The sequence below is a fragment of the Rhinoderma darwinii genome, chromosome 2 (genome assembly GCF_050947455.1).
Source record: "Rhinoderma darwinii isolate aRhiDar2 chromosome 2, aRhiDar2.hap1, whole genome shotgun sequence".
NCBI lineage: Eukaryota > Metazoa > Chordata > Amphibia > Anura > Rhinodermatidae > Rhinoderma > Rhinoderma darwinii.
In genome coordinates, this window is record NC_134688.1 from 430,568,538 (window position 1) to 430,589,441 (window position 20,904).

The 20,904-nt window shown below is 38.3% G+C and overlaps 1 protein-coding gene across 3 annotated transcripts in view; it reads left to right on the plus strand.

The window, feature by feature from the left end:
- CTPS2 (CTP synthase 2) overlaps positions 1–20,904 on the plus strand; it is a 164,471-nt gene that overhangs the window by 102,542 nt on the left and 41,025 nt on the right. For 2 of the 3 annotated variants that reach the window (XM_075854407.1, XM_075854408.1), the window contains exons 16-18: positions 143–198; positions 9,928–10,024; positions 14,727–14,871. In XM_075854407.1, the coding sequence (XP_075710522.1) occupies positions 143–198; positions 9,928–10,024; positions 14,727–14,871 (298 nt within the window). Of the gene's footprint in view, positions 1–142; positions 199–1,397; positions 1,578–9,927; positions 10,025–14,726; positions 14,872–20,904 lie in introns of those variants that run through there. The other variant, XR_012881580.1, reaches the window with a different exon arrangement.

Genomic DNA, 20,904 nt, shown 5'->3' on the forward strand with positions numbered 1-20,904 from the left:
ACTAATATGTCTCTATGCCATTAAAGAGATAGACTTTTGTGAACAAACGTGCATACATAAATCTAAGTACTGTTTTACTTATATGCTAAGATTATAGTTAATGTTACAGAATCAAGTATTTTGGATAATCATTGTTTTTCAGAAAAGCTCTATGAAAATGTGGATTTTGTGGAAGAGCGCCATCGACACCGCTATGAGGTAAGTAAACTTATTATCAAAATTTACTTTTTCTGAAGTAATTTATGTGGACGAAACAAAGAATATACATTATCCTGTATAGATCAAATACAGCATAAAAAAAGATATTTGTACTGAATACAATATTGTGCATTATTTTTATTATACTAAAGCTGCAGAGTTATTAAGACTGTTTCCAACACTGAATCAGAGCTTTTGTGGTGGATTCCCTGGAGTAGCTTATTTAGCAACTGGCTATATGGTATATGCAGTAACATAGCACTTTAATAATGACAAAGTCAAATGCACATTTCATCTTCTTCACCTGGAGTTTGCTCCATATTCTATTTTCACTCTTTACACGGCTAGACCTATACTAGAATAGATCACATCGAATACAGCAGACATGACACCCACTCACTATTTTGGAACAGTAAAGTGATATTAGACTTAGTGGATGTATCAGTTATGCAGAACAGTAAGGGTATGTGCACACACACTAATTACGTCCGTAATTGACGGACGTATTTCGGCCACAAGTCCCGGACCGAACACAGTGCAGGGAGCCGGGCTCCTAGCATCATACTTATGTACGATGCTAGGAGTCCCTGCCTCGCTGCAGGACAACTGTCCCGTACTGTAATCATGTTTTCAGTACGGGACAGTAGTTCCACGGAGAGGCAGGGACTCCTAGCATCGTACATAACTATGATGCTAGGAGCCCGGCTCCCTGCACTGTGTTCGGTCCACTACTTGCGGCCGAAATACGTCCGTCAATTACGGACGTAATTAGTGTGTGTGCACATACCCTAACTCTGTAAAATACAGAGCCCCTTACAAGATGTAAACTGCAGAATCCTTTACTTATTAGACACAAGCAAGTTCTTTTTGGGTTTTTAGTAGTAAAAAATGGGGCTGGACTGAAAGATAGAAATGAGCCTCAGTTGCCTCCTTTGGAGCTTAGTACACAGATTAAAATTGAGGCTCTTTATATTCCTTAAAGGGAACTTGTCACCAGAATTTCAGCTATTAAACCAACAATAGGTGGGTGAAAAATCATTTTTATGTAAACTATAATTATCTTCTAAGTAGGCTCTGTGCCTTTTTATTATTCTGTATTTTAGTGTTCCCGTGCCGTATGCTATTGAGAATAAAAGAGTCATATCTTCATTCCTCTAGCCTTTCCGAGTTAACCCCGCCTCCGTGCTTTTGATTGACAGCTCCTCGCCTCCCCCATCACACACGAAATCCAGCGCTTGCGCATCGATGTCCTGAACGAGACTGACGGATTATTACCATAAAAGGCGCAAAATGTTTGCAGACTGTTATTTACGGTCGGAGGAGGAGTTTAGGAGAGGGGATAACGGCAATAAGCTTTTGACAGAAGCGGCCAGTAAGGGGTGAGTGGAGTTCAATAGGTGAAATGCTGGTGACAGGTTCCCTTTAAGTATATTGTGGTACAACTAAAAAGCATCTGTCACTACCGTTTAATAGCACTCACAGAGGGCAGCATCAGGAAGTGACAGAGATGTTGATTTCAGTGTTATGAACGTTATGTCTTTGTGTGCTGTAGTTTTTGTAAAACGTACAGTTTAATCGTTGCATAGCTCGCATTGCGCTGTGAGGAAGAGTCTGATGTATGCGCTGGTGCTAATCCTGCACTCTCGCCGCTGATTGACAGTTTTTTCCCGATTACTGTGCATAGGGAGAAACTGTCAATCAGCGGTGGGATGGCGGAGTAGGCGGCAGCTCATGAATGCCTAGGACCCTTCCTCACAGCGCCATGCGAGCTCTGAAAAGATGAAACTGTGTTTTACGAAAACTACAGCACACGGAGACATAAGAATTGTGATGCTGAAATCAGCGTCTCTGTCACTACCTTATTCTGCCCTCAGTGAGTGCTGTTAATAAAGGGGGTGATTGATGGTCCTTAATTTACCAAATCAGATTGATATACCTGTGTTTTTTTTAACTGTCTATTGGATCCAGTACGCGTGATCGGTTACACGATTGCTGGATTACTTCTACATTCCACATACTATACATTTTATATATTAAAACAACTAAAATAAAATGGTGAACCCAATTTAGCACTTTGTGTTAGTCTGAAATTAAAGTTAGAAAATTATAATTTTTTTACTTTTTGCACAATTTACCCCTTTGGAAACTAAAAAAAGAAAAATGCATTATAAAATGTACTATAAAAAATGTTACAAAATAATGATACAACAATTATTTGGATAGCTCAACTATTAAAAAAGTTCTGGTTGTTAAACCACCACAAAAATTGTCTGGTCATTAAAGGTGTTGTTTTATCTTACATCCCCTTTTCATGTGCCCTATTAGGGTATATACACATCATAAAGAGGGTTCCCCAAACAGGACTCCCCTCTATGAGCTTCTAACAAGCAATGTCTCTCGATTTGGCAGACTAAGGCTACATGCCCACGTTGCGTATTTTGCTGCGGAAAATACGCACCAAAACCGCAGGAAAAACCACTGAGAAATTGACCTGCGGTGCAGAATTTGTCCCGTGTGAACTCAGCCTAAGTTTTTTCATAGATGGACATCTATCTTATTGCTTCGTGTAGTACTCCATTCAAGGGGTTGTCCGAAATTGTTTTTAAATTAGCTAAAAGAAGGAACGTTGATAAATAAAAAACAAAACAAAGCAATACTCATCTGTTGAATCCCCGGCCGCTCTAGTGCCGCCGCTCTGGTGGTTCCCGACAGTACTTGTTTCCTTCCCTGTATTGATGATGTTTCATGCATGCACATGACCTCTGCAGCCATTCATAGGCCTCAGCAGTAATGCTAGCATATACGGATGAGACCTCTGAAGTCAGTGATTGGCTGCAGTGGTCTTATGGCCCGTCATCACAGTCTGGCAGGAGCCACCAGAGCGGCGGCGCTATAGCTTTGAGGATTGAACAGGTGAGTATTATTTTTTTGCCTTTTATTTTTAACCACTTTCCTACTCTCCGCTTTTTTGGGGTGGAAATCCCAGACAACTCCTTAAATCCTGAAGCAGCCACTGCAAGGAAATGAGGAGTTAATGGCAACTTCCCTGGCCAAAGCAGCTCTTTGCTGGGGATCTCATGGTGATAATGAAGCAATCAGAGCCAAGACAAAATTGGTCAATAAAATTCTATTCCCTTTCTATTGGTATTGAAGTCCCCCATAATTTCTTTTAATGTACGTATGCAATGTTTTAGAAGCAGTTTTTGCCACAAGAAGGAGTTAATCTCTTCTTTGGATGCTTCAGAGTAGTGGATTTCTTGACATTTTTATATGTCTATGAGCAATAGCATAAAAATACATTCTTGACATGAGGTCAGTCCGCTGGGGACTGTTAAAATAATGATGAAAGGGGTACACTTGATTATTGCTTAAGCTCTGCCTGCGGCACCTCACCTCTGCTGTTAACAGCATTGGGAATCCACCAGATGATTTTTATATGCATTGACATCAAATGTGAACAGGGAATTCTTTCCCTTGGTATGTAAAAATATATGTTGCTGTCAATTAATATCAATAACTATGAATAAACCTTTATATAATAATTCCCTTTTTTTATATAAACATATGGTATATACCACTTCTTCTATACTGTGTGGAGGCTGGCATGTTCCGCACCAGTATATAGCTCATCAGATCATTCGAAGTTACAGTAGAGATAGTTCAGAAAGCTTCTTTCCATTTTCCCTATTAGTTCTCTATACTTTGTTTTATTATTTAAATGATACATTCAGTCCAGAAACAAGCGAAATAATGACAACAGAAAAAAACAAAACACTGCGATAATAAATACAAATATGTGCTATACATACAGATGTAGCCAAGTTTATCTTGACTCATAACTTGCTGCAGCATGATATCACACAACAAAAGCCATTGAAAAAGTCAAGTTAAATTTTCTTGACACTGTGTATTCATAGAGGCTCTGTCCCCGGTTTCCTACTTCCCTATCTCCTACCTAATCTAATAGGCGCTGTGTTGTAGATAACTACTGTGTTGTTTTTTTTTTGTTTTTTTTAAAATGTTTATTAGTGACAAAGTTATGAGCATTTTAACATTTATGCAAATTTGGCGTTTTTTTTAAAACTTTAAACAAGTGGGCGTTGTAAAGAAAAGTGTATGACGCTGACCAATCAAAGTCATACACTTCTCTTCATTCATGTCCAGCTTTAGTCACAGCGGGATCACACTGTGCAGTCACTTACTCCCGCAGTGCTCCAGTGAAGGACCCACAGGATGAAGTGACGGCACAGAGCTGTGCTGTGACTAAAGCTGGACATGAATGGAGAGAAGTCTATGACGCTGATTGGTCAGCGTCATACACTTTCCTTTGCAACGCCCGCTTAGTTAAAGTAAAAAAAAAACGCCCAGTTGGGCTTTTAAAAAAAAAACAAAAAAACATAAATGTTAAAATGCTCATAACTATGTCATTAATAAAGTTTTTTTTAAAAATCCAACACAGTAGTTATCTACAACACAGCGCCTAGATTAGAATTACATTAGGTAGGAGATAGGGAAGTATGAAACTGGTGACACAGCCTCTTTAATGCGTTAAAAGTCAAGATAAAGATGGCTAATTCTATATATTATTCTGACATAAAAATGTCATGTCCTCATGTCCGACCTACTTTTTTTAACTAGAGAGGAAAAGAAAAGAGAAGAAAAAATAAACTGGAAAAAAAGACATAATATTGTTGTATCATTTGTCCAAGTTTGTCATTTATTTTGTAGGTGCCCCCCCCCCTTCCCTCCTCCATGCATGTTTCAAAAAGATAATATTAATTTTCCTTTGATATAACCCTCTCTCACCTTGGCATATGCTCTGATTTCTTGCGAGAGGTCACTCCCGATCTAGCTCTAGTAAAGCCCCTACTAATGATCCACCTATTTAGTAGGGCCAGTTCCGGTAAGGGAGAAATATCTCTATGGCATATCCTAGAAATGAGCCTGAAAATATCTTGCCAAAAAAACCCCCACTTTTTTTGGGACACTTCCAAAATATATGTAACGGATTACCTTTGAAATTACATCTACGCCAGCATAAATCAGAATAGCCTGGGTAGGATTTGACCAATCCGTCAGGTACCAACTCAATTGTAGCTTCCGGATAGACTCCAGATGATTTATACATTATGTAAATTCACCAGAAAATTTCAGCACCCGATACCAGCCTTGTAAGGAATGTCTTTTTCAAGTCCTGTTCCTATCTGGTCATATAATTTAATTTGCGTCTACACTAAAGGCCCTTTTACGCGGGCGAATTATTATATGAACGCTCATTCCCAATCGTTGCCCTGTGTAAATAGGGCAACAATCAGCCGATGAACGAGCAAACGCTCGTTCATCGGATGATCGTATAGTTTATTCAACATTAAATATTATCGTTGTCTATAGCACATCTCCCTGTGTAAACCGACATGCTGCTGCCGACATGATGGAAATGTATGGGGACGAGCGATCGTAGCAACAATTGATCGTCCCTGTAAATAACCAAGCATTGCTCCTTATGAAAGGAGCACATGAGCGCCGATCATCTAACTGTTCATAATACAAAAAAATCTTGCTTCAAACTTTGAGAGACCTTAGTAACCCCCAGTTTTAGAATTAGATTTATAAAACATAATAGATGATATATAAAGAGTCCCTATAAGGAAGTGGTGCTAGTTCTATTTGGGCCCACCTAACCTGTGTCTGTTCCAGCCGACATCCCTTTATTGGCTGAAGCAAGGCCGCTATTTAGTATGTGCTTAAGTTGGGGACTACCCATTCCTCCTAGACTGGATAGGTTAAGGTTATCTTAACAATTCTAGTCCGTTTGAAGACCCATATGATGTATGCGTTAAATATCAAAAATGTTTACCTAGGTTTAACATATACGCCTGGATAAGCTCCCTACGTATATGTTAAACGTAGGCTGTGAAGAATGCCTAATAGTGGCATCTGTCACCCATAAGCTTTTATGGAATCTGTTTAATGTATCTGTCTTTAAAAGGTCATGAGAGTTCATTACATATACTATATGTAAACCATATCCCATAATAGTCTGGGTGATGAAAGCCACTGTTAGGCATCCGTCACAGCCCACAATTAACATATACATAGGGAAATTTTCCAGGCGTATATGTTAAATGTAGGCCAAAAATGTGATGTGAATTGGGACTTATAGACACATCTGTCGCCACCACAAGTGGCAGTATTTATTATATAAGCTACATTACTTGGCGGCACCCTGGTACCACCAGGCATCAGTCACCCTTTTGCCAATATACCTCTAGAAATCAGACACTGTTTTGCCACTGTACCACCAGATATTAGATGATGTCATGGTAGTCTACCGCCAGTGAATCAGTCACTCGTATATCACTGTACCACCAGACACCAATCATTCTTAAACATTAATCACTCTTTTACCACTGTACCGCTGGAAATCAGACACTTTTTTACCAGTGTACCACCAAGATTCAAAGATTGTTTTACCACTGCACCACTTGACATCAGTCACTTTTTTACCACTGCACCACCTGACATCAGTCACCCTTTTACCACTGCACCACTTGACATCAGTCACTTTTTTACCACTACACCACTTGACATCAGTCACCCTTTTACCGCATTAACACCTGACATGAGTCACTCTTTTAAAAACGGTGCCACCTGACAACAGTCACTCTTTTGTTTACCGCTGTATCACTAGATATCAGACACTCTTTTACCACTGTACCACTTGACATCAGTCACACTTTTTACCACTGTACCACCAGAAGTCAGTCACTTGTTTACCACTGTACCAGTTATAGATACTATTTTACAACCATACCACCAGATATCAGTCTTTTACCACTGTATGACAGAAATAAGACACTCTTTTACCACTGTACCATCAGACACTAGGGCAGATTTACTACTGTGTATGGTTATGGAAAGTGTTGCGAAATGCACCAAATTTTGGCGGAAATTGGCACAATTTTGATGAAAAGGGGGGCATGACATGTGGGAAGGGGGTGTGACTTGCCAGAAAGGGGTGTGGCTTAAAATATCCCAATGTGCTCCAAAAATGCTCCAAACAAACTGCTGCAATATAAGCCAAAACAAAAGCGATATAAGGAAAAGAAAAGTGTCTTAAAGGTCATTCAAGATGTGCCAAAATTATCATTCAGCATGCGCCACTGTGATATTATGGCGTATTTTGTGCCTGCGCTTTCGAACTATTAGACAGCATTAGTAAATGTGGGCCCCGGTTTTCACCATTGTACCTTGAAGAGATCAGATGTTTTAACCACTCCACCATCTAGGAGTAACAGATTGAAAATGAGGTTAAATTGTATTTTCTGATAAAGAAGCTAGTTCAAGCTTGCCGCTTTGTAAAGTAGGGTGCAGTGTTGAATGACTCACAATTTTTCTACCAGATCAAATATGACTCTACAGATGTTCACATAAATTTAGGCGAATCACAACCTGTTGCTGAAACCATCTACATCACAACCGTAATTCACGGTCCAATGTTTCATAGGATGATTAATGAATTATTTTTTTTCATAGGATGAATTATTATTTTTCATAGGATGATTAATGATTTTTTTTTTTGTATGATATTTAATTGCTTTTTGGAGTGGTGTACTTCATTTTTAGTTTTTGTGTCATACAGAATTTATGTAATGCATCAACTTGATATAACTTAATACAACTTTTTCTAATACATACATAATACATTATCGTAATTGTCCACCTTGTCAAAGGCCATCTCTTTTTTAATGACACTTGTATGATTTTAATGCCATTCTGAACTATGGTAGTTGGGAGGTTTCTGACAGCTACTTATTTATAGTACACTTAGGATGACACATTTTTTTTCAAACACTGATTATGAACCTTTTTTTATATCATTGCAATTTATTTAGTATCATATGTCTGTAAAATGCACTCAAAAAGGGATTGATCATGGAAAGCTTTGTCTATTAAAGGGTTTGTCCCACGACTAGATATTCAATTTCTCTGTTAGATCTCGTAAAACTCAATAAGTGCTGTGTAGATAGTGGCAGTGGCACTGCTGATACCTCTCTATTGGTCTCACTTTGGGTCATGTAAGTGATCACGACCCAGACAATTGTCATTATACCAGGGCTGATTTCCCCTCTACAGTGGAAAAGTATAATATTAAAATAAATAATAATAAAGTCCACCAATGTTCTTTTCTTACCTTTGTGGGACAGACTCTAAAAATAGAAGTAAAAAAGCAAAAATAAATTAAATTAAAAAAATACACATAAAATTAACACTCCCTGCTATTGTTGCCGTATTGCTACCTTCGACCTAATTACCCTAAAATGGGCATGTAATATATCAAAATTAGCGGTTGACGATGACATACCAGAATAGAAAGTCTATTTTAGGGTAACGCTGTATGATTACTTGAAAGATTCACTAAAATGTAAAACATTTTTTTTTGTCACTATTTTTTCAAACTATAAGCATAATAAAATAAAATAGATATAGCCGTTAACCTAATGAATATTAAAAACTAACAGACAGGCAGTGCTCGTATGTTGTATGCACTGCCCCTAACAACGTCCTGTGCTGCTTTGTGTCAGGAGCTTGTGTCTCAGGCCCCCTTGACTGCCATGACTTCTATAGTGGTAGTTACGCCACTGCTTCAATGAAAATATCTACAAAGTTTAACACTATATAAGGGGAAAACTTTTTTCCCCAGATTGTGAAGAATAGAAGAAATTCATTGTGGAATAGAGAAATACAAACTTATAGAATTGATTTGTAAAGGAGCCTTCAGCAAGGCTAAATCTATTAAGCCTAGATCCGCGGTAAAGCTCGGAGACCGGGATAATGCCTTCAAAAATAAGTGTACAGAAACTAAAAAGGATATTTTTTTAAAATCTGAATAAGATTCATATCATAGATACATACATTATGGAAATAAGACAGAGAGAAAAGGAAACCAATAAATGTTAAAGTAAAAAACCTTGAGACAGATAGTAGATTGTAAAAGAAAGTTAAACTAAAAATATATTTTACAAGTGTTTTAAGTTTTTCTCTTACTTGACTTTCAAAACTGGCCTCTCAAAAATAACTATATGGTTGAGGATGATGATGGAAAAGATAATCTTTCTACGGTTTTTATGCCGTTTATATATAAGACACTCTACAGTAATGTGATGTGGAAAAAACAAACTCTTCCACTGTATTATAGGGGCTCCACTAAGCTGCTAGAGGTGTGTCTGGCAACAAGCTTGGTGACGGTTTCCAATGACAACCAAAAGAATAGTCAATGCAGCTGTGGAAAGATAACACAATGTAACTCCGGACCAGTTAGCGAAAAGTAATGCAATGTAATTGCAGAGCTACACAAGTCTTTGTGCAGATAACATTTATATATAAACCGTAAAATGCTTAAATGCATAAATATATGAAATAAATACAAATATCTACATATCTGATCTTTTAATACCCAGGTCTGTAGCCATTAACAGGGGTATTCACAACGTCTTGAGATAAAAAGTTTCCACAATTATGACAGGAAAGTTTCCAGTGAGTCTGTAGAAATCTCAACCATGGATTATTAGACTGGTCCTGATAGACTTGTGTCTTTTTTTAACCTTATTGATTATGTGACTATTCAATATGATATTATTAGTTTTTTCATATTGTTGCATGTTACTTATAGACAGAAGTTTACTGTAGTATAAAACTTGATGTCTCGCTGTTTGTAACTCTACACAGGTAAATCCAGAACTAATTCCACAGTTTGAAGAAAAAGGTTTAAAGTTTGTTGGACATGACACAGAAGGACAGAGAATGGAGATCATCGAGCTTGAAGGTTATTAGCTGGTTTCTACATTAAAGTCAAATAAATACATGTTTGAAATAAAAGAGTAGGGCCCATTCCATGTTATCTCGTGTATATGTACGGTACTTGAATCAGCATATACGAATGTAGCCAAGTTTATCTATACTTTGTTTTATTATTTAAATGATACATTCAGTCCAGAAACAAGCGAAATAATGACAACAGAAAAAAACAAAACACTGCGATAATAAATACAAATATGTGCTATACATACAGATGTAGCCAAGTTTATCTTGACTGATAACTTGCTGCAGCGTGATATCACACAACAAAAGCCATTGAAAAGTAATTAAAAAAGTCAAGTTAAAGTTTCTTGCCACTGTGTATTTAATGCGTTAAGAGTCAAGATAATGATGGCTACATCTGTATGTCACCTGAATACTATATATTTTTTTTAAAGTCTCAAAAAAGGCTTTTCCACTCAGGAAAACCTATTTTCATAGGTCCTATTACAGCATATACAGTTAGGTACAGAATTGTTTGGACAGTGACACAAGTTTTGGCATTTTAGCTGTTTACCAAAACATATTGAATATACAGTTATATAATCAATATGGGTTTAAAGTGCAGAATCTCCGCTTTAATTTGAGGGTATTCACATCCTAATTTGAGGAAGGGTTTAGGAATTACAGCTCTTTTTTATGTAGCTGCCTCTTTTTCAAGGGGCCAAAGGTAATTGGACAATTATCTCAAAAGCTATTTAATGGGCTGCCTGGGCTATTCCCTCGTTAATCCATCATCAATTAAGCAGGTAAAAGGTCTGGAGTTGATTCCAGGTGTGGCATTTGCATTTGAAAGCTGTTGCTGTGAACCCACAACATGAGGTCAAAGGAGCTCTCAATGCAAGTGAAACAGACCATCGTTAGGCTGAAAAAAATTAAGAAATGCTTCAGAGAGATAGCACAAATGTTAGTGGCCAAATCAACAGTTTGGTACATTCTTGAAAGAAAAGAGCGCACTGGTGATCTCGTGAACTCCAAAAGGCCTGGACGTCCACGGAAGACAACAGTGGTGGTTGATCGCAGAATCCTTTCCATGGTGAAGAAAAACCCCTTCACAACATCTACCCAAGTGAATAACACTCTCCTGGAAGTAGGTTTTCAGTATATAAGTCTACCATAAAGAGAAGACTACATGAGAGCAAATACAGAGGGTTCACCACAAGATCTCAAAAATAGAAAGGCCAGATTAGACTTTGCCAAACAACATCTAAAGTAGCCGCCCACTTCTGGAACAGCATGAAACTAAGATCAACCTGTACCAGAATGATGAGATGAAGAAAGTATGGAGAAGTCTTGGAACGGCTCATGATCCAAAGCACACCACATCCTCTGTAAAACATGGTGGAGGCAGTGCGATGGCATAGGCATGCATGGCTGCGAAAGGCACTGGGTCACTAGTGTTTATTGATGATGTGACTGAAGACAGAAGCAGCCGGATGAATTCTGAAGTGTTCAGGGATTTACTTTCTGCTTAGATTCAACCAAATGCAGCAAGGTTAATTGGAGGTCACTTCACAGTACAGATGGACAATGACCCAAAACATATTGCGAAAGCAACCCAGGAGTTTTTTAAGGCAAAGAAGTGGAATATTCTGCAATGGCCAAGTCAATCACCAGAAGTCAACCCGGTCGAGCTGCATTTCACTTGCTTAAGACAAAACTTAGGGCAGAAAGACCCACAAACAACTGAAGACAGCTGCAGTAAAGGCCGGGCAAAGCATCAGAAAGGAGGAAACCGAGCATTTGGTGATGTCCATGGGTTCCAGATTTCGGGCAGTCATTGCCTGCTAAGGATTTTCTACAAAGTATTTGTAATGCCGGGGTAGGTAGACAGACAGGTGAGCCCTAATCTACCCGCAACTCAGTCCCTGCCTACTTGCACGGCCCGTCCTAGGCGACGGCATACAACTGGGCGACGGTCCCTACGCTCAATATGTGCACGACAGACAAACAGACACGGGTACACAGAAGCTAAGGGAAATGGGGCAGTTGCCCACGGCAACACCGTGAGCAACAAGCGTAGAGAACGAGCCGAGTCAAACCAGGAGTGTACGAGGTACCAAACGCAGAGCAGGAGCGTAGTCCGTAAAGCCAGGGTCAAAATGAAGCAAGGTCAATAATAATAGCAGGTGCAGCAGAGCCAGGAAACAGGAAAGAATCACAGGCAAAGAAAAGCAGGAAATGAAGGTATAAATAGACCGAGGGCGGGAGCTAGAACCGTCTGGCCAGGCTGTGATGGGTTCTCCCACTCCTGAGCCTACCAGCCTGAGTGGTAGCAGATCGAGTCACTCTATCAGACCTAGGAGCAGGTGCAAACTGATTAACCACGGGCGTCGACACATAAGCAGTGTCTGGCAGATCCTTTACAGTATTACATTTTTTTTATTTTATTTATGGTAATGTTAATTTATCCAATTACTTTTGAGCCCCTAAAATGAGGAGACTGTGTAGAAAAATGGTTGCAATTCCTAAACGTTTCACAGGATATTTTTTTTCAACCCCTTGAATTAAACCTGAAAGTCTACACTTCAATTGCATCAGTTTCAAATACAATGTGGTGGCATGCAGAGCCCAAATCATGAAGATTGTGTCACTGTGCAAATTATTCTGGACCTAACTGTAAATGTCATAGAGGGGGTCCCCGCAATAGTGGATTGTTCTACTTAGTCACCCAATGACTTTAGTGGACACAGTGCAAATCCACATTTACTCCTCGAAATGTGCCTGTGGAAAGAAGTTTTTTCTAGTTGGACAACTCCTTTAAAGACCCTTTTACACGGACCAATTATCGGGCAAACAAGCGTTCACATGAGCTCTCGTTCCCGATCATTGTCCTGTGTAAACAGGGCAACAATCAGCCGATAAACGAGCAAACGCTATTTCATCTGCTGATTGGATTGTTCATACAGCAGAAAATATTATCCTTGTCTGCAGCACATTTCCTTGTGTTAACATGGAGACGTGCATCTGACATGATAGAAATGTATCGGGATGAGGGATTGTAGTAACTAGCGCTCGTCCCCATACATAACCAATCATTGCTCTGTGTGAAAAGAAGCAAACGAGCACCATTTAACGAGCTATCTTGTTGATTGGCACTCATTTTCACTACCTATATCGGACCGTGTAATAGGACCCTTAATCTTATTTTAAACATCATGTCATTACTTGGTAACATAAACAAACTCCCTTAGCGCTTATTTGAACATTTCTGTAACTTGGAGTACCACACATCTGTGGATGAGAAAATCCATTGATTTTAGAGGCAACTTACTTTACATTGTTTGAGGCCCTCAGGACTCCTTCATTCTAGACATCAATCGTGGTCCACGTACCTCCAGTGGTGATATTTTCTTACATCTCCATATAATTTTAGAAGATTTTATAAACAGGAATTTGCCTGGATTGATTCTGAATTAGGTGATTATATACCTTCTTCACTGATCACATTAGAGCGGGCTTTTTACGTAGTGTCCATAGAATAATGGATGACAAAAGCAGGATTTTTATGAGATCAGTGGAATACTCTAAAATGCTCTGTAAAAGTGAATCCATTTTTTTTAAAATTTTATTTTTACAAATATTTGGGGGTATTTTATATACTATCTGTGTGACCCAAAAGCCTTGTTATTTTTCCGTATGTGAGAACTCTATTTCATTGTCATTTTTTCCAACTCTAAAATAGCCACATTGTAATTCTATAGCTCATGGTGTAGGTATTTTCATGTACTTCTGTTAGTATATAAATGTAAATATATAGAGGTATTGATCCAAATGGTGTCATTGAACACCATTATGGTGTAATCAACAATATTTGGCAAAAGGTATAAGACAAAAGGAATAGACAGCTTGACAAAAGCTTAAAGGGGAACTCCCACAATTTCTGTATAAAAAACCTTTTCACTTTTTTCAAAAATCTGAATATAATTTGAATTTATATATTTGATTTAATTCATATATAATTTTTCTAGGCCAAGTTACCACAGTTTAAACTTACAGGCATTCTGTAATAAGAGCTTCTGTTTTGTATGGCTGCACGACAACATTACTTTCTCTATGCTCTGGTTGCTCAATGTTATTGTAGGGAAACATGAGCCGAACCCAATGTTTGCACCTCGCTAGACACTTTGTAAAAGTGTTCTGGAAAAGGACAGTATTTAACTGCATCAATGTGTGCCAGAAATGTGAGAAAAAAACTGGCACAAAATTCTGGTGCAAAATAAGCCAAATCAAAAGTGTTATAAGGAAGAAAAAAGTGTCTAACAGATCATGCAATTTCCCTACAGCGCCACCCCAGGAGAAATTAAGCATTACACAGTGCCTATTGAAATCAATGGGTTTTCTGTATAATACAGGACAGGTCCTCCAGAGCGAGCGCCGCTCTTTGTAACTGAACTCCACTGTGACCAAGAGATGAGGCTCCTGAACAAGGGGTATCCCTCTATTAACTCACAATTCCCTAATTGGGTATATGAAAATAAAAACTAGAGGGAACCCCTTTTAAGTTTGATGTCTTGTAAATAATTGCAGCTCCTTCTTCCCAATATAAAAACTGGGTATTTAGAATTTAGATGCAAGTTGTCATTCATCATTCACAAGCTTTTCCCATATAGTACATGGGAAGTATATGCTTTGTTTTTTTTTGCTGATTCTGAGTCTTCTGTCTGCAGATCATCCATACTTTACTGGTGTGCAGTTTCATCCAGAATTCTCATCTAGACCTATGAAACCTTCTCCTCCTTATCTTGGGCTAATGTTGGCTGCCTCTGGTAAACTATCTACATACATACAGAATGGCTGTAAACTATCTCCCAGGTAAGGAATATATGTTTAAATGAGATTTGTGTATTTACCATATTACTTACTGACTCAGATCCAGATAGCCTACTTGTAGATTAATCCATTATAATATCTTATTGAATCGTATTTGCTCTTACAGCCCTTTTATTTCTCATTAAAGGGGATCTCCACCTAGATCTAATTATTATTACATGAAACTATGATTTTTTTTTGAACTGCTTAACCTCCATGTCCCCTCTCTACCATCAGTAATCTTTTTAGCACAATCCCATTTTCATCTTCCAGAGTGCTCCACTTAATCTTTTAAAGGTGTGACAATCCTTTGAATATAACTGCAGTATGGTCTACTGGGAAGACATCATTGGGTGTGAAGAATTTATTAGTTAAGAGACATTTCATCATTTTAGGGAATTCATAGGGAATTAATAGTGGGAGGTCAGCCGTTCAGGAACCTTATCTATTAGTTGGAGGGGAGAGCGGCTACAAAGAGCATTTCTTTCTCTGGAGGACCTGGCACGTGTGAGCATTAGAGAGAGCCTAAAGAAAAAATAGTCATAGAAGACATATTTCTGTCTTAATATAGAAGTCTGCCTCCCTGTTATCATGAAGCCAACCTTCAGTCCTGCAAATCTGTAAGATATATTTCCAGATTTGTTGGTGACTTGCATACAAATATTCCTACCCTCTTGAAACTGACATATAAAACACTAAAAAGTAACCGTAGTTTGCATGACAACTCTAATATAGGAGAGCGAAGGACAGTCACAAAAAATTGTGTAGCAAGATAACCTAATCATAATCATAGGGGTACAAAAAGTTAGGGGCCGGCTATCATCTAAACACTCACGTTATTCAAATCATAGTCTGTACGGAATTTGGTCCGATTGCTCCAAGTTGACAACAACTTAGGTCTCGAGTCTGCTTCCCAAGCTAGTAAATCTTCCAGACGGTGCAGTTGCTCAATTTGCTCTCACCACTGCCTAATATAAGGTGGGACAGAGAAACACCAGTGTATGGGTATTGGCAGTTTAGCCACTGTCAACAGCCACGTTGGGAGGTCAATGGTGTGGGAGAACATAGTAAAGTGCCACAGATGTCTTTAATTTTCTGCCTAACCTGGCGCCAAAACCCATCCATTTTGGAGCAAAGGAACCAAATATGAGACATGGAGCCCGCTGCAGAGGTATCTCTAACATTCATCAGTAGGAGAGATGTTGGCCCTATGTAAAAACACTGGGGGTCTTGCACCATCGGGTCAATGTCTTAAAAGAGTTCTCCTGTACTCGTATACAATTTGAGAAACCATGGGAATGTGAAAGAATGAAAAGAGCAACCTCTACAGATAAATGACAAACCAGTACCGATTCCCAGCCTTGGGGAATACATTTCTTGTAAAATGTTTTTTTTCATTTTTTTAATGTAACAATCCAAATGAAAAAAAAGTCCAAGTTTTCAAAGTGGCCACTGAGCTCTTATGATATGCTGACACTTGCTGTCATTTTTCAGGAGGCAGGGTCAGCAGTCATCTCATTATCATCAGGATTAAAATTAAAGGTAACATATCTATTATAAAGCTGGAGGCAAATAACACAGGATCACATCATTGACAATAGGGTATGGGAACAGTTCCTCCTCCCCCCTCCATGCACAGAGACCTCTGCACAGGTCACAGAGGATGCCCAGTTGTAGAGAAAATCTCTTAATCTTCACAGCCCAGAGTAGAAACTCAGGCAAGATCGTTGGTCTCAGAATCTTCATTTCTTCCAACTAAAAAGGCTATGAAAAAACAATGATCAACTTAGATTTGATCAGTATTTAGGCCTTATTCACACGGACGTGTCCGTTCTGCGCGTGCAAAAAAACGCTGCGTTTTGCGCGCGCAAAAGGTCCATGTGTCAGCAGCGTATGATGCGTGGCTGCTTGATTTTCACGCAGCCGGCATCATTATGACACTCTGTTTTTATGTTTGCAAACAGAAAAGCATGTGGTGCTTTTCTGTTTTCATTCATAGTTTTGACTACTGTTGCGCGAATCACGCACGGCACCCAGAAGTGCTTCCGTGTGCCGAGTGCGATTTGCACGCACCCATTGACTTCAATGAGTGGGTGCAGCGCGAAACACGGCCAAAGATAGGACATGTCGTGCGTTTCACGCAGCGGACATATGCTGCGTGAAATTCACAGACAGTCTGAACGGCCCCATTCAGTAACATAGGTCCGTGCGACGCGCGTGATTTTCACGCGCGTAGCACGGACGCATTATACGTTCGTGTGAATAAGCCCTTAAGGGTAAGATTGTGTGTCAGAGGCAAACAGGAGCCACTGTCATCAGTCCAGCTCACTAGAGCTATCCGCTTGCTGCAGCATTTTGCAGCTTCTATGTAAAGTGGATACATAGAAGCTGCAGCACTAAAATGTTAAAACATTTTAATAAAAAAACATAAAAATAGATTCATAAACAAAATAGCATTAATGGTTTTCATAGTTTTTAATTTCAAGTACATCTTATAGTCTAAAAAATATGCTACATACATTCTACCCTCAGTCCTAAAATTGTCATAATAATTTCAGTTTGCTTTTATTTCTGGTTATTTGTCAACATTTCATGCCAGGCATTTCAATGAGGGCAACAATTTTAGCACATGGCAATCTTTTGTTGGTCAACTGAAAATATTTTACAATAGAGATAAACATTAGTATTTGGTTTGAAAAGTAGGCAACATCTTATCGTTCCCCAATAGTATTGTATAATCTCGTAATTTATAAATGAGGGCTTCACCGCATGGACCTTTCTTAGAGCTTTTTATTTTATTTTAACACAACATAGTAAAAGCTCCCACTGCTCCCTATACACCTTCATATACTGATTTATGTTTCCAAGACAAAGCTGCTGAGTAAGACTTTTACAGCACTTGTATTAGTAACAGCAGAATATTCTTTGGTTCGTGAGATAATCTTCAGAATTTGATGTCAGTTCTTTTGAATTTACAAAAAGTTTAGTTTCATAGATAGAGTGCCCGGGGGTCAGAATTAATAGCATTGCTGTAATGCATTCCTATAAGTTGTTTGCAGTTCTATTATGTGCAGAGTTTCAGTAGATTCTATTAAAATATTTTGAATGCACATTATTTTATTAGAAAGATAATGGATTTTATAGTTTTAAGAAAATATAATGTTACATATGATCCCTTTATTGGTTATATAAAAGAGACTGAAATAATGTGTAAATTGATGTTATGTTGTTCAAAGTTATTCTTTTGTAATACAGATCTCCAAGTACATTATTGGACATATCCTGTCTATGAACCGCTAAAAATCACATGGGGGCACATTTGTTAATGGAGCACCCACAACTGCGCCATATTAATATCATCTGGTAGCCTGTTTTTGCAAGTTTCCTCACATCACTTTTTTTCCCCGCACTTTTTTTTTTAGTTTAGAGTGTGCGCCAAATTTAATAAAGGGATTGCCACTTCACAAACAACACCGGCACCTGAGGCCCCCACACAACTGATTTTGCAGAAAGCTGGGACATGGAAGACTAGATGACCGCGCAAGTTTGCCAGAGGGGGAGCCGCTGCTGGACAGTGTCTTTCCGCTCTGGTTCAGAGAGGCGGGTCCCGAGTGCCCCTAATAGGGACTATGGACAGGGGTTGTCCCATCAGGATGCATGTGCAACATCTTTAACAGCAAAAAAGTCAGACATTTTGTACAATTTTGTGACATTTCAGGGTTGGGCCACGATGCAGCCAAAGACCACGATATAATGTGGTTTTACCTCAAGTCTGTGCAATTTTTAAATTGATTGTTGATGGCCACACAGTTTTGTGGGTAAAACGGCTGTTTAGCTGCAAATTGTGCAGCCATTAACAATAAATCTGAAAATAGGCGGGAATCTGGAAAACTTTTAGGATCCGGATCTCCAGGAATAAGTGACAAATCATTAAATGCAGGGGAGAATGCAGAACCCTTCTATGTTAAAGAGTCTACGGAAAATTATATCAAAGCATTCGCCAAGGCGGTGTATGAAGAGCTATTACCCTCTATTTCCACCATGATGGAGCAGTTACTGCAAACTAAATGAAGCCAGATTTTTTATGAAAATAATCAACATCGATAGACAATTAATCAGTTAGAGGAAACGGTTACCATTATGTAGGATGAACTGGAGGCTGTTCATATTAATCTCCAAGAAACTGTTAAGATTCAAGAGGAACTAACTGATAAAATTGACGACTTGGAGAATCGAAGCAGAAGAAATAATGTTAGAATAATAGGCATAACAGAAATTTATCCAGCTTATATATTAAGGGATTTGACCTCTACTAAAATCCCACAATTAATGGGGCGAAGAGAATCTTTCTACGTGGAAAGAGCCCATAGACTGGGCACACCTCGTGATACACAAGGAAAACCCTTGTCATAGCCAAATTCATGGGCTTTAACGATTAAATACAACTTCTGAAGGCATCAGAAAAATGCTCAGCTCGATGGGAATAAAACAATACTTCTGTCAGATTATTCCGCAAAAGTTTCTAGTTTAAGAAGAACATTTAGTGAAATTTGTTCTACTTTAATTTAAAAAAAAATTATGCTTCATGCTACTGTATCCGGCCCAGCTGAAAAGTTTTCCACAAGAAGGCGCCGCTTTGATTTTTACAAAGCCATAAGCAGCCAGGAGATATTTTCAGGAACACTATGCAAATGAATAAGGGGGGGGGGGTAGAGGGAGAAGGTAGGGGGATATGGGAGAGGAAATGTTTAATTTTTAAAAAAAATGTCATTAGTTAAAATGAACGTAAATCACTAGGGTTATTGAATAAGATCCGTGCTATATGATATTTACACGTTTTGGGACCGAAAGATCACCAACATATGTAATAGTATTATGGACACACTTTTGAGCAACATGAATGTAAGTCACAATGGTTAATGAAAGATGAAAGCCACCCTGGAAATGAGAACTGATATCCAGGATCGTGTGTTGATATATAAAATATATATATATTATTTTTTTTTGTATAAACATAAAAGATAGTCACAAGTGTTAATAAATGGTCCGTGGTATATGATTTATTCAGCTAGCGCCTCGTTAGGGTAATATGGGTTTATTTTAGAGGTCAGTGGTGTATGGGTGTTTTTTTTTTGTTATTTTTCTTCTTTCCTCTTCTTTTTTTTGTCTTGCTGGGAAAGGAAAGGAATTAGGGATAAGCTAGGGCAAGTAAATGGAAGACATTAGGGAAAAAGGGAAGTCCTACAACAGAAAGATAGGGGAATAGGGAGGGGTTATGGTCTCCTAAGTAGAAAACAGAAAAATAAAATAAACTGGAGGATATTAGAATAGTTTCTTGGAATGTAAGGGGAATTTCGAGTCCTATGAGAAGGGATACGATTTTAAGACATCTAGGATGTTTGGAGGCTAATATTGCCCTTCTCCAAGAATCATTTCTCAAAGATAAAGAAATTAAAAAATTAGAAGGACTCTGGGTAGGGAAGATCCTAGGTATTAATGAACAGGAAAGAAGGGGAGGGGTTTTCATCTGGTTTCATAAAAATTGTAATTATGAAATTATTTTAACAGAAAAAAGGCCAGATACTAAAGTACTATGTGTTATTAAAGTGGCAAACTCTCTCATTAGTATTTACAATTTGTATCTTCCGAAGGACCCTACCTTCTAATATTTCTCAGAAATAGGAGATTTGGTAAATCAAGACAATACAGTTTTTAAAATTTTAGGTGGAGATTTTTATTCTGTCATCAATGCACGTATTTACAGATCAAAACTAGGTATAAGAACAAGGAATATAATAAGGATTTAAAAAATTTCCTACAAAATACAGACATGCTTGATGCGTGGAGAACATATAACCCTAGTGAACGTGAGTACACACATATATCTAGTAGACATGGGAGTTTCTCCAGAATTGATTAGATATTAATTTCTTGAACAGAATTGTCAAAGGTTGAACAAACAACTATTCACAACATTATAATTTCGGGTCATGCTCCTATTCGTATTGACATTAATAATCTAGCAAAAAACAAACA